We start from the raw sequence: 13,693 nt of genomic DNA, 5'->3' as shown, positions 1-13,693 counted from the left end.
GGTTCAGTATAAAGTACAGGTATAAATACGAAGTGAACCCAGCACCTAACCCTCAGGAATTCAGTCTTCCTTCCAACACTTGTTCTGAATGGTTATTTCATGTTATAATTATATTTTGACAAGGAAAGGAAAAAAAAAAACAAATGAATGAATGAAGTTAGTATAAATAACCCCTTTTGTTTCCTTACCATATCATAATTAAAGGCAATATTAGATAGAAGGTATTTTATAGATATGGTAATATTCATTCATTAATTAGTACAAAGTCTTTTCCTTCTTGGGCCTAAGAGGAGGCCAGAAGGATAATGAGTGGGAACAGGGAACCAAATTTCTAAAACACTTAGGATAAGTTAGGCATGGGTGAAAAGTCTATTTTAATACATTTAGGTGTTTCATTTCACCATAGTAAACTTACATTCCTCATCTTCATTGCTTTTGTAATACTGTTCTTATTCTTGGGGAGGGTTCAGTAATAAAGGATGTACAAGTGCTATAGTGTTATCCCAAAATTCTTATAATATTGTATAGACAAACTGACAATGCATGTCATGGATGTGGATGCATTTTTATTGTATTCTGAACCAGGTGATTAGAAATGTGTGTATCACATTTTTTAAAAACTACTCCATTAAAAATTAAAAGTAATATTTCCTTTAAAAATCTGCATTTGTTGCTAATAACAATTGATACCTCTATTCAAAGTGATCCTAAACTCTTTGAAATTTTAAAACAGGACTGTTTCTAAATAAAGGTGGCTCCCTTAGAAGTCCTTTAATGCATTTGAACAACCACCTTCTGTTTATCTTATATCAACCTCTTTTATTTGGTTAGTCTACATGAATAAGAATTCCTTATTTGTGGCAGAACATTGTACTAACAATGCCCCAAAATACAAAAACCGTCTCCTTTCCATTCTCTTTTTTATGTGACTTAAACACCCATCTAATCAACTTGTGCACATAAATAAGTTAACAGGGTTCAAAGTAGACTCTTTCCCTGCTTTGCCACTTCCAGAGTGTTGTTTAAGGAAAAACGTGGTACCAGTCTTGGTTGGAGAGGCAAGGATAAATACAGAAAGAAAAAAAAAAAAAAAAAAAAAAAAGAGCATTTTTTTCTCTTTTGTCTGTAAAGATCAGGATTTCTTTTCTTTTTTTCATCCACATCCGTTTAATTATATGACACTGGGGTGGGGAAGAGGGAAGGCAGGAAGATAGAGTGGATAAATATGTTGCCTGCAAAGAACCAGTAAAAGGATTTGTACATGACTCTATTCCCTTCAAAATTTCTAAATCATCCTTGAATAGCTGTTTCTAAGACAAAATGTGTCAACCTAGCAGAGCACTGGTCATTTTTCCTTAGACACATAATTAATGACTCCTGTGATATTTTCAGAGAGGCACTGCATACATATGTTCAATGCCTCATTCATAAGTGACACTTTTTCCCCATGTAAAACAGCTGTGCTTCTTCACTGCTCAGACTGAGAAATCCTCTGTAGATGTTGTGTAAGGTGATAAAAAGCCTGCAGAACACCAAGTTGAATGGCCTGTATGACTCTATGTTACTCGATTTAGGAGGTACACACTTGGTTTTTATTGTGTCTGTGTCTGCTTATGGGCAGTGGAGCTATAGACAATGCTTGTCTTTATCTCATGTACATAGATACGATACATACAGTGATTGAGCACAAGGAAAATTTAGTAGTAATGCAGCTCAGCCTCAGGTATTGGAACTTGATTTTGTCATACTTAAGCTGAACTCTAAAATTTACAGAAGAAAACAAATCTCAATTTGAAGAACATAAAATAAAACATTTCTCTCACTCAAGAAAAATAAGAATAGATGAGCACATGTACAAAGATGACTGTAAAATAGCATCTGAATCAATTTTAAATGATTTTAAGTATTCAAACCAAAATATCCAAAGTTAAATAGGTTTTTGTTCATTCATTCATTTCAGTAAATTTACCTCTGTCTTTTTAAGATGACAAAGTGTTGTCTTCTGAAAGATGTGATGTTGAACCCCTTTCTTCCCTGTCTCTCAGAAAAAGTATGACATTTTTATCATCCTTCCCTTTTATTTGACAAGCCCCTATTTTCCCCCACACCCTTCCAGGCTCCCTCCCCCAAATAAGGGACAGTCCCTTGAGTCCGTAATTGCCAGGAGATGAAGCGATGATGGGGAGTGATCACAGTCAATAGCTTTGATTAACAATAAGGTAGAAAATTAGCAATGCTAGCATTCAGTAACACTGCCCTCTCCCTCCTCCATATGCTCCCCTCAGTCCATGCTGCTGGCCTCACAGAGGGCAGTCAGAGCTCTACACCAGCTTTGAAGTGCAGCAAAGGTGCAGGCAGAGCAGAGAATTAGGAAAATTAAGGAGAAGCAGTAGAAACTGTAAACCATGAGGCTGAGCCCCTTCCAGGGCTTAGTGTGCCGCAGGAGGGGCAAGGATGAAGTGTGCTGTGTGTTGTCCTTGTGTCTTTTTCTGTCACATGTGGATTTACTTGTGTCTGGACATGCTGTGATCGAAATGGCAACTACTGTTACTTCTGTGACCCCATCAGCAGCTCTGGTGTTGTTTCCGACAGACCCTGAAGACCTAGAAAGGGGGAACGACAACGGGACGCCAATCCCCACCTCTGATAACGATGACAATTCGCTGGGCTATACAGGTAGAGTGCCTCTTTCCCAAATACTAACAGTCCCATTCTTCCTAAAATGCCTCCACGTCCATCAGTCATCAACCACCTGTATAAAATTAACTAATCATCACTGCTCCCTCCTAACGACCCAACAACTTCTTGTCCTCATTTTCCAGAGTTCATTCTTCAGCTGGAAGCTCATATTGCTAAATTATAGCTAAAACACTTTGAGGAAAAGAAATCTCACATGAGAACTACATAAACTGCATTCATTCATGTTATTTGTCTATTTTTAATATAAAAGAATGGCTGTTTATCTGAAACTTTGTGGAAGGTGGCTGTTTATCTGAAACTTTGATGTTGCTGATTTGTTTATAAAGGATAATATTTTCTTAGAGATTTAGCATTTGTTTAAATTGCTATCAAAAGATATAAAAGTTTACTTGTAATTAATTTGGTTTCAAAATTATCTGTACTTTTTTGTTACCCTTGTAGTCTTATAAGCAATGGAAAGCAAACTTGTAAAGGGAGTGATGCAAATCATAATTACTAACTGATAAGTTAGGATTGTGTTTGTATAACCTTATCAATGAACCTCTTATCAAATAGATGCATGTGCACACCAGCATAAAGTAACAAATTAACCAACTGAACATGTTGGAAATAATTCATATATAATGTCTAAGAATGAGCCTCCTGGAAATATGCAAATATTTCATGTAGAATTTCTAATATAGTCCTAAAAAGATTTGTGTAACTTGCCCATCCAATTTAGGCAATTTGGCTAAAACTTTAGTATGGGCAAAGAATAAAATACATCACTTATAACCCATTGCATCAGACAATAAAATAGTGGCCTTGTAATAGCAGTTATTTTTATGTTCTTTTCCTTAGTCCTTGTTGACACAGTTCTACATAGATTTTGCTATGTAAGGGGCTATGACAAGCTGGGTGTGTGCGTGTGTGTGTCTGTGTGGTGGGTTGTTGGGAGTAGAGATAATGGAGAATTCTGTATCATTACAGTCTCACCAATAACTGTGTTAAAAAGAGAATAACTAAAAGATACATTTCACTTTGATTTAAATAATTAATTGATACTTCAGAAGAACTCTCACTGTCTTCGTGAAAGTATTAGTACCCAGTTTTTTCCTTCTTGTACAAAATTTCAGGTTTTAGACACTAGGAATAAGTATTAAAATGAACACCTACATAAATAACTTTCGTATTTGTTATTATTTGTTTTAATCATAGATAACTCATTGTCATTTTCCTCCTAATTTTCAACTTAAGAATGGAAATTAAAGGACCAACAAATGGAAGTCCAGTGGTGGTGTGGTGATGGGGGAGGAGGCTTAATACTTTGCCAAACACTTAACTAGAACAGGAGTTTAAATGGTGTACCTTAGTACTACAAATGCTAAAGAAGTGAATATTTTTGAAAGGAGGAATTTTAGATAGTGTTCTTTCTCATGTGTATCCTCATTTGCCAGTGCTTCTTCATTCTATTCCCTTTTGCTCATCCAGTCCAAACAACTGCATTGTTTAGATACACTATTAGAGTTTGCTCTTTGTTTTTTATGGATTTTCTGAAAATTATATAGAGCCAATGCATAAATCATTTTGGAGTGTTGAATTAAAAGAACTTAAATAATAATGTATTTTAAGACTTAGTGTTGATTTTCTTTTATTTTTCATTCCTATTTATTTTTCTCCCTTGGGTAATCAGTGGTCAGATTTCTGCTATTAAACATACCATTTGATGAATTAAGATGGTGTAATAAGCTAATAAAATTATCTTTATATTCTACAAGGGAACTAATTAAAGCAAACCAATTTCATGCAAAGTGACTGGAAGACAATCTTCTGAATAGCCTTGTTCCCAAGACTGTAATTATTTATACCTACCTAGTGCTAAAGGAAGTTTATTCTGTATATTTTGTTTCAGTAAATTCTTGATTATTCAGGAACTGATTTTCAACTATATGAACCATGCTATTTGCATCTCTTTCATTTTCAAATTGACTGTTTCTTTACTCTGAAAACTTCACTGAAAATAATAAGAAAAATAAACTATAAAAAATGTGTTTTTGCTTGATAACAGTTGTTAAGGAACTGCAGTTGGCTTTGCAGATGACTTCATAATACAAAGTGTTACTTGAAATTAACTATAGATTTCCTTTTCATGTATGTATGTGTACGTGTGTGTGTGTGTGTGTGTGTGTGGATTCTCTGTACTGTGATCATAGATAACACTTGATAGAATCTTTATATGAGAAGTAACTCAGTTCAGAAGGAATGAGATGACCTATTTTTACATATTTAATGTAAACTGTCTATAGTTTAGTACATACACAATTTAGTAACCCTAGACAGCAGCACGAGCATTGTAAGAAATATATGTAAGTATTACACAACTTAGAGAATATACAAAACAATTTTCAAATAAGTCATTGATACTAGTTAGTTGCAAGACAAATTTCCATGAAAGTTAAAGTACATCAGGTAGTGTAAGTGGACTCTATTTTTGTGCAATATCACAAAATGAATGTGTAAATTATATCTATATTGGACATGTATTTTTTAGTACATGTTGCTTCCCTTCATTGAGCTAATATGTGAGACTTTTCTCCCCACCTTAATGTTTAATATAAAGAAGGAAATCTTCCCAGAGTAATCTGTAAAAATATAAACATATTTTTTTTTTTCCTTTTGGGAATATAAAACAGTCCCTAAAGAGGAAGATCACCAGTTCCCTAAAATCCACATTCACACACCCCTAATTTTCCTTTCTTTTGAACCTAAAAACAGGGTAATTTCCAGTGCAAGCTAATTTGTCATTGCAACATCTGCTCTATTACTCAGACCATTTGGGACCATTGCAATCAAATTGACCCATCAACCTAGAATCCATGGATCTCATACCATAAACATGCATTTATTATTTTTACTAATGTTCTAGTCAACAAATTATAATGCCTTATTAATACTAGCTGTTGGCTGCTTAACTCATATACCACTCTTATTTAAATTCTATGAGTGATTTAAATGAGAGACCCAGAAAAAAATGGTAGTAATGAAGTTCTAGGAAGAAGCATTTATTGATTCATTTTCTCCTCACCATCTGTAGATACACTACAATAAAGTCATATAAGGTTTTGAAATATTTCAGTCTCTGTCTTACCAATCAATGAATGTGGAGCAATTTCTAAGGTCACACTGTGGTGTGTTGTTAAAGTGGACTTTGTGCATTATTTACAGAGAAGTAGCCCATTTCCTGTTTAACCAAGCATCTCATAAATATTGGGGTTATTTAACAGTTCATAGCATATAGGCTTTGTTGCAAGAACAAGTAAGATGGGGTTTCAAATCAGCACTTTATGGGGTCAGACACATCCTAAAGAGACCTAATATGTAATAATCAATGATTTTTAAAAGAGTTTCTGAAAAGAGCCCAGTACTTATAGACTTCTGTCCCATGGTATTTTACAAATATGGAAAAATGAAGTAGTATGTCAAAGAATATTTAAATGTCTGCAATATACACAAAATCCAAATATAGACTTCAGATAAAAGCTTTGGTCAGTAATCCAAAATTTTAAGAAAAGTTTATTGATCATAAAAAGTCAGGATGTGAGAGATAATGCCATCCTAATAACATTCTTTGTCTTTTTAGGAAAAAAATCTAAATTAATCTGTTTTTCTGAGTGACAAAATGTCTGTAAATCAGATTTGTAATGTCTAAAATATATTCCTTGTCCTCGTGTCTACATACTAAAAATAAGATAATATTCTTCATCTCTATTGACTTATTTTAAAGATTAGCATCCTATATTTATAGTAGCATGTTCAGGGAAAAGCATAAATACAAATTTAGAAATCTTAAAACTGAACAATTACCAGAATAACACCAGTGCCAATTAAAAATCAGCCATGGAATGTCAGAAATTCCAGAGTAATTACAATTGGAGTTTTCAATCATTTAATACTACCTCCAATAAAAGTATGGTTATAATATCATTTAGACAAAAACAAGATATATACTATCATAAAAAATATACTGGATAAGTTTGCATGTCTGCCCATATATACACCAACAGCAATGCCAAAACTATGTTTTGCCTCATATTTTGGAATCTCAACAGGTAGCTATTAATTGATGGACATTGATCTGCTTACTCTTAATTGTATAGCTTCTTGATTAGACTCAAACAGAAACTACGTTGTTGCATGTCAACTTTTGATTTATGTATTGATACCAATAACTAGCACTTATTACACTTCCTATATGCAAGGCTGTTTTGTAAGCATTTTACATGCAGTAACTTATTTCAGCTTCATAACGACCTTCTCAGGAAGGTACTATTATTAATGGCAACTGTTACTGATGTCTGCTTCAATATTCTAGAAAAGAAGTAGCCTGAAATCACATAGTCTTGTATTTAAAAGAGGTTGTGCCTACAAGCTACATTTGAGCATGTAATTGGCAGTTAAACAGTTCATCTCTGCTACTGCACAGCAGCACAGGGCAAGTGATGACTATTTTACATCTCCACTAATTTCCATTTTGTGCTCATTATTAGCACAAAAATTAATGCACATAGGTTAAATAAAAAGGTCAAACAGGACAAAGGCTTTATCAAAAGCTAGCAGGTATATACTCTACCTCACCATCCTTTAACCCACTTCTCTAAAACGAACTTTTTCTTTACTCTTTTGGATGTTTCTTCTGATCATTTCCTTCATATTTTTAACATAATATGCATCACAAGTACCTCTTAATTTGTCTGCACTAGACATTATTGAGTAAAACTTTTTCCTCAGTCTCTCACAATCCCATTCTTTGTTAAATTAATAGTTTACATTTCTATGACTAAGCAGACAGCCCTTAGAAGAGCCTATTGCAGAGCCAAGTAGATTACTATGATTAAGTTTCCTTCTTTGTATCAGATTATTCATTTTCTGGAGTTGATAATTGCCTTTTGTGTCTTCCTAAATACTCAACATGCCCCATATTCCACTTATCTGAGGTTTTCCTGGATATCTACTTCTTAAAACTCCCCTTTGTCATGCTTTAATGTTGTATCTCCTACATCTTAGATCTCATCATTTCTTCCTCTTTCCTGATTTATCCCTTTGTTAACAGAAGCACATTATCCAGAAACTTTCTAAGACATTTTGCATGAAGGCAATTTTTCCAATTCCTCACGTATCTAAAATATCTATTTATTCTCCTATCCAATTGAGGCTTTGGTTGGACATAAAATCCTTAACAAATCTGAAGTCATTTCTCCCTTGTGTTATAGGTTCTGGTTTTACTGTTGAGAAATCTTATTGATTCTATGTTTACCATTTCTGTTTTTTGTTCCTCAATTTCTTATTTTACTAATTTCTTGAATTTACAAGGTCTTTTTATTATTGTATTTGAAATTTTTAATATGATGTGCTTTATGTTGGCTTGTCCCTTTTATGCTTGTTCTTTATTTACCTTCATTTTTTATTCTGGATGCTAGAGGGGTCCTTTCAAACTGGAGAATCCCTTATTTCAATTATGGACATTTTCCTTAAATTATTTCTTTGATAATGCCCCATCTCCATTTTTTTGCTTACCTTTGGAATTGCCATTATTCAGACAGTGGACTTCAAAGATTGATCCATGAAGTATCATCTTTCCTTTCCTATTTTCTAACACACAGTTATTTCCTTCCCTACTCTCTGGGAAACATCCTTGAGATTATCTACCAATCCAGTACTTTTAGTAAATGTTAGTATTCTGTTTATTATGTGTTTTAGTTTTCTAGCTGCTTAAAGCACAAAGCTTGAAATGCTTCTAGCTAAACAGTGGGAATTTATTTGCTCACAATTTTGAGACTGGGAAATGTCCAAATCAAGGAATCATCAAAGCAATGCTTTCTTCCCGTAGACTGGCTCTCAGTGATCCTTGTTTCCTCTGTCACAGGGCAAGCACATGCCAGCATCTGCTGGGCTCTCCCTTCCCTTCTGAGTTTTGTGGATTTCATTTTCTTCCTTCCATGGCTTTTCTTCTCTGTCTGAATTTCATTCTCTTATAAAGGACTCCAGTAGTAGGATTAAGACCCATACTGACTGAGGTGGGACACACCTTAACTGAAGTTAAGGTCTTACCTACAATGAATTCACACTCACAGGAATGGATTAAATTTAAGAACATATCTTTCTGGGGTACACACAGCTTCAAACCACCATAATATGTTTAATTTCCAAGAGTTCTTTCTTATTCTCTGATTTGTAAAGAGGTTAAGTGATTTTCCTATAAGTCAAGATTTCAAGTTAGTTTTTCTATATCTAGATAACAGCTTTTTCTACAATATCTCTGCAGCTTTCAATATGTGAGTAAAATGTTAAGAAGCTATGCAAAATTTTTATGTTTACAGGTGCAGAAACTGAACCATGAAAGCTATCATGATTTTACCAGGATAGTATAAGATCTAACCAAGATAAGATTTACTTAGAACCAGATCCCACACATCCCATTTTGGGTGTGTGTGTGTGTGGGGGGGGTATATGTATGTGTGTGTTTGACTAAAAATGTTATTTCACATAATTACTGGAAGAAATTAGAAAACACAGGAAAATAAACTGGGGAGGAAAATAAAACTAACAGTATACTTTGATACTTACATATTTTTAAGTATATTGGATTTGACCCTAGGAAAAAAAAAGCATACTAATTTACAAGTTAATATAAAATGTCTACCCCACTCTCTATGAAATAGCTGTGTAATCATTTATTCATTTGCTTGAATAAATGCCACATATTAAGAGCCTATTCTGGACAGCACATTTTACTAGGCACATGGGGGTACATAAAGTATAAATTCTATTAAGATGAATATGCTCCTTGTTGGATCAGCATATCTGGTCCCTATCAACAACTTGCTCCTTGTCAGCTTTTGCTTCATTAACTTGTGCATAATAGAAAGTTAATAAACATTTCTTAAAATGATAAATTAAATCATTTTTGCTTGCTATAGACCTATATCAGGAATAAAATCATAACCTCACATCAATTTAACCAGTTGAGTTAGTCTCTCAATATTTAAGGGAATGAGATAAATATTTTTTTTCCAAAATTATAAAGTTATAAAATTTGCAATTTGTTTTTAGTGCCCTCAATTATTAGACAATTCTGCCATTTCTCTGAAAGTATAAAAGAAAACAAATGATACTGAAGATTAGGATTATGATTTAAGTTTACATATAACAATCCTTGAATTGACAGAAAAATAAAAATGGTTTCACTTGGTAATAACTGACAATAGGAAACAGACATGCCTAACTCTGTCTTCCTAAAGCTTATGAGACTTGTAACATGAAAGCTTTCAAGTGGAATTGAGCATTAAAACATAAGTTGAACTCTAGCAACAATGGGATTCTATGAAAACAGTTTAAATGTTTACTATCTCAGTTATTTAAAAAAAAATTAAAATGAAAGTTGTATATTGTCATATTTATTAACATCAATTCTAATTCTAGAGTTTTTCATTAACATTTTGGAGATTTAAAGAATTTCAAAAAGGCATTGACAAAGTCAAGAAGAAGATATATAAATATTATTTATTTATTTATATTTAGTATTTCATAATATTTAACAGTGTGAAAAATGTCACAGCTAAACATTTTGAGCTTCCGTGGTTTATAAGGAAGAACTCAGTGTCTGAGCCTAAATAAGATGGGAAAACCATGATTTTGATAGGAAAATTGCATTTACTTTTAATTCATTCAATTAGAAAGTTCAAATAGGAAAAATTAATTTTCATATATAGTTCTGGTTTGAATTTTTGGAAGGGTGCTTTTGACATGTCCAAAAGCTACAAACCTTTAGAGATAAGTAAACAGACTCAGAAATATAAAATATGAAAGCATTGTTTAGGTATGCTGACATCCTTAAGACAGCACATCTCTTCATATGAGGAATTTAGATTAAAAAGAAAATCTCAGGACATTTTAAAAATTAAATCATCCTTGCTTTGTAGCAGCTACAATAAAGTGATTGGCTAATTTTCTGAATAAATCATTAAGAATTCTTCATTTAGTGAGCAATTTATGCAAGAAAAGAAATATTTAATCATTCTTTACTTTTACTGCATAGGCCTGCTTATAGTGAGGAATTCTTACTAACCTAGCAAGACACATACCAGGCTCAAAAGCCTTCCATGGAGTACATGTCAACTTCCAGTCAGGAGTTGTCATCATACTTCGTAGGTAGAGTCTAATTTCTGCACTTCTTTTGATTCCTGCTGTGTCCCTATGAAAATCATCCTGCTTTTATTGTCTTAGCATTGCAATTAAAAGGGAATGATATTTAACAGTTCACTCATTTTTGTAAAAACTAGAAGAGAACTGGATAACCTTCCTAATCTCTAAGTTTTAGAGAGAATTTAGGCAATGATATTTTTTCTCCTTACATTTATTTCAGTAGAATTCTTTTTCACAATCCATGAGCATTAGTGCAATTTCATTTTAGCTCAGAAAGTTAATAGTTAAAGGGATATGCAATAAGTGTATAAACATCTGCTATAAAGGTAAAACATTTCATTGTTGACATTGCTGCAAAGAAACTATTGAATCAGCTGCAAGTGGCTGCTATAGTAGGCTATGCATGGTAACAACAAAATACAAAATGTCAATGGCAACACAGCATAAATGTTCCTAAACAACACAACAGAAATTTATTTCTCACTCAGCCTCCATGTGCCAGGATGTCTGATTTGAAGAAAGAGAAATACAAACTGCTTGATATTGCTAATACCTACAATTATGGGGCTCCAAGCCTATGCATTGGGTTAGGGCTCAAGATTAGGCAATTGAGTGATAGATTATGACTTTCCAATACATGACTTGAGTTTGCTGCAAGTCATGTATGCACACCTAGAACCCTTTTCTTTTTATTGTTTAAAGCATAATTGTACCTTGGTTGCTTCACAGCTATTTCAGTCCTGGACAGTCCATGGTCCTTAAACCATAGCAAAACACCCTTGAGGGTCTTTTGCCTACTGCGAAAAACATGCCCACTTTTGTCTCTAGGAGTTAAGTGCTACAATTTAACCTTGGCCATTCCAAGACCCTATTATGGCCACTGGTATCAGGGAACTAATTTCAATGGATATATTTCATAACTTCATCCCTAGTCTAGAGAGAACAACCAGTATAATGCTTCTCAAAGATGCAGGAGCTCCTGTTGAATATAGTTTTGAATATATTGTTGAAAGGATTGTCCTCTAGGTTCTCTCAGGATACAGAACTGTGATATACATAAATATGTCATCAGTGATCATTTGTTATATCTACTGAAAACAGCTGTATCCCTCTAGGTCAGTCCTGTTCATTAGAAATGTAATGTAGGACACAGAGCAAGTCACTTTTGTCATACTAAGTTTTCTAGTACCCTTGTGAAAAAAAAGTAAAAAGAAACAGGTGAAATTGTTTTATAAAATATTTTTCTTTAGCCCAATATATCAAAAATATTATTTTAATATGTAATCAATATAAAATGTTTATCAAGACACTTTACTTTTTACTACTATTTTCCACTTAAAGAACATCTTAATTTGGACTAGCTACATAACAAGCGCTCAACTGCCACGTGAATTCCTCTCTTTCCATGATTCCAAAGAATCCCTGGCATCTAAACTTTATTTACTAAAAACATCATTTGAGTCTATGCTAATAAACATCTACAACCACTCCCAGTTGCTCAAATTAGCCCTTTGAATTCAGAATCCTTGTTAAATACATTCATATCAATAAACTCAGCCTCTTTTAAAATTATGTTTCTTATTTCCTGGTCTAGCATCTTTAGAGTCAAATCCCGTATATAGTCTCCAGATGTCTGATGATATAAATTAGCAAAACCTTGCAAGCCTCTTCCTAGGTTAGTTATTGTAACTATGACATGAATCTGATCTTTGCTGGAGCTGTAATTAAGAGTCATAGAGTGCGGTGTGAGGAGAATGGATGCCTTTTAAACAATATCCTCAAGGTCTCCAAAGAAGACAGGTTCAACCTCATCGTATGGAAAAAGGAGGCTCTTCCTGCTGGCAAGGAAAGAGCACCGGAATTTGGAGGTTTAGGGTGCTCAGATTTATCTGAGTCCACCCACATTTTTACATTCCATCTTTAAGGCTGCTGAACTTTCCCATTCAATGCCCTAAATTTTCACACAATAGGCCTGGATAGGTTGTGAAAGCATTTCAGTTTGCAATTTGCAATAGAAATGCTGAAAATTGCTCCTGTATTCTTCAGCTGCTGGAATACCTCTGATGCTGAAAAACAAGAGATTCCATGTGCCCTTGATTGTACCTCAAGCCAAGAATTTAAAACCTTGGGTGTGTCATTTTGATAAAGGATTCAGTACAATCAGAAGCAGCTATACCATTCCCAATGTCCTGTATTCCTTATTATGACAATATCATATTGCAGCAGTCATTCAGTCCCCCAAGCCTTGCCTAACTAGGTCACTTACAGGTGACTACAGGTGATACATCACTGTATTGTTTTGTCGCTTTGTATTACAAACTGCCAGTGTTTCATTTTCAAATTGCATTCAGATTTCAGTCACTTTAAATCAACCAGATCAATTAACCAATCCCACATTCTCACTCCTGGGTGTCTTGCTGCCTAAATCCAGCAACAGTGGTGAGCCTCTGTATCCAAAACTTTGATCTAGGAAGATGGAGTTGAAGAACTAGAAATTACTTCAGATATTTCAATAAGAAAGGGATTTAATACAGAGAATCGGGTGCTTACAAAATCATTGGAAGGAGCAGAGAAGTTAGAACTCCAAAATTAAGCCGTAGAATAAGTGAGCTCCAGTAGTCTACCAGAGAAGCTGTTTTGTCTCTTTTTAATCAAGAAATGGAAAATTATGAGGCAACATGGAAATGAAAATTCTTTAAGTTTGAGGCTTCCAAATTGATCAATGAGCTGGCAATTTATTTATTATTTATGAAAGTTGAAAATGTACCCAATTTGCATTCACTGTAACAACCTATCTGAAGGGTGCTTACCA

At 33.8% G+C, this 13,693-nt stretch overlaps 1 protein-coding gene across 1 annotated transcript in view; it reads left to right on the top strand.

Annotated features, from left to right (window-relative positions):
• Positions 1 to 13,693, top strand: part of ROBO1 (roundabout guidance receptor 1) — a 1,249,229-nt gene that overhangs the window by 663,077 nt on the left and 572,459 nt on the right. The window contains 1 exon segment of the mRNA XM_037833720.1: positions 2,593 to 2,676. Within this exon segment, the coding sequence (XP_037689648.1) occupies positions 2,593 to 2,676 (84 nt within the window).

Source organism: Choloepus didactylus, chromosome 1 (genome assembly GCF_015220235.1).
Source record: "Choloepus didactylus isolate mChoDid1 chromosome 1, mChoDid1.pri, whole genome shotgun sequence".
Taxonomy (NCBI): Eukaryota; Metazoa; Chordata; class Mammalia; order Pilosa; family Megalonychidae; genus Choloepus; species Choloepus didactylus.
This window is presented reverse-complemented; position numbering and strand designations above follow the sequence as displayed.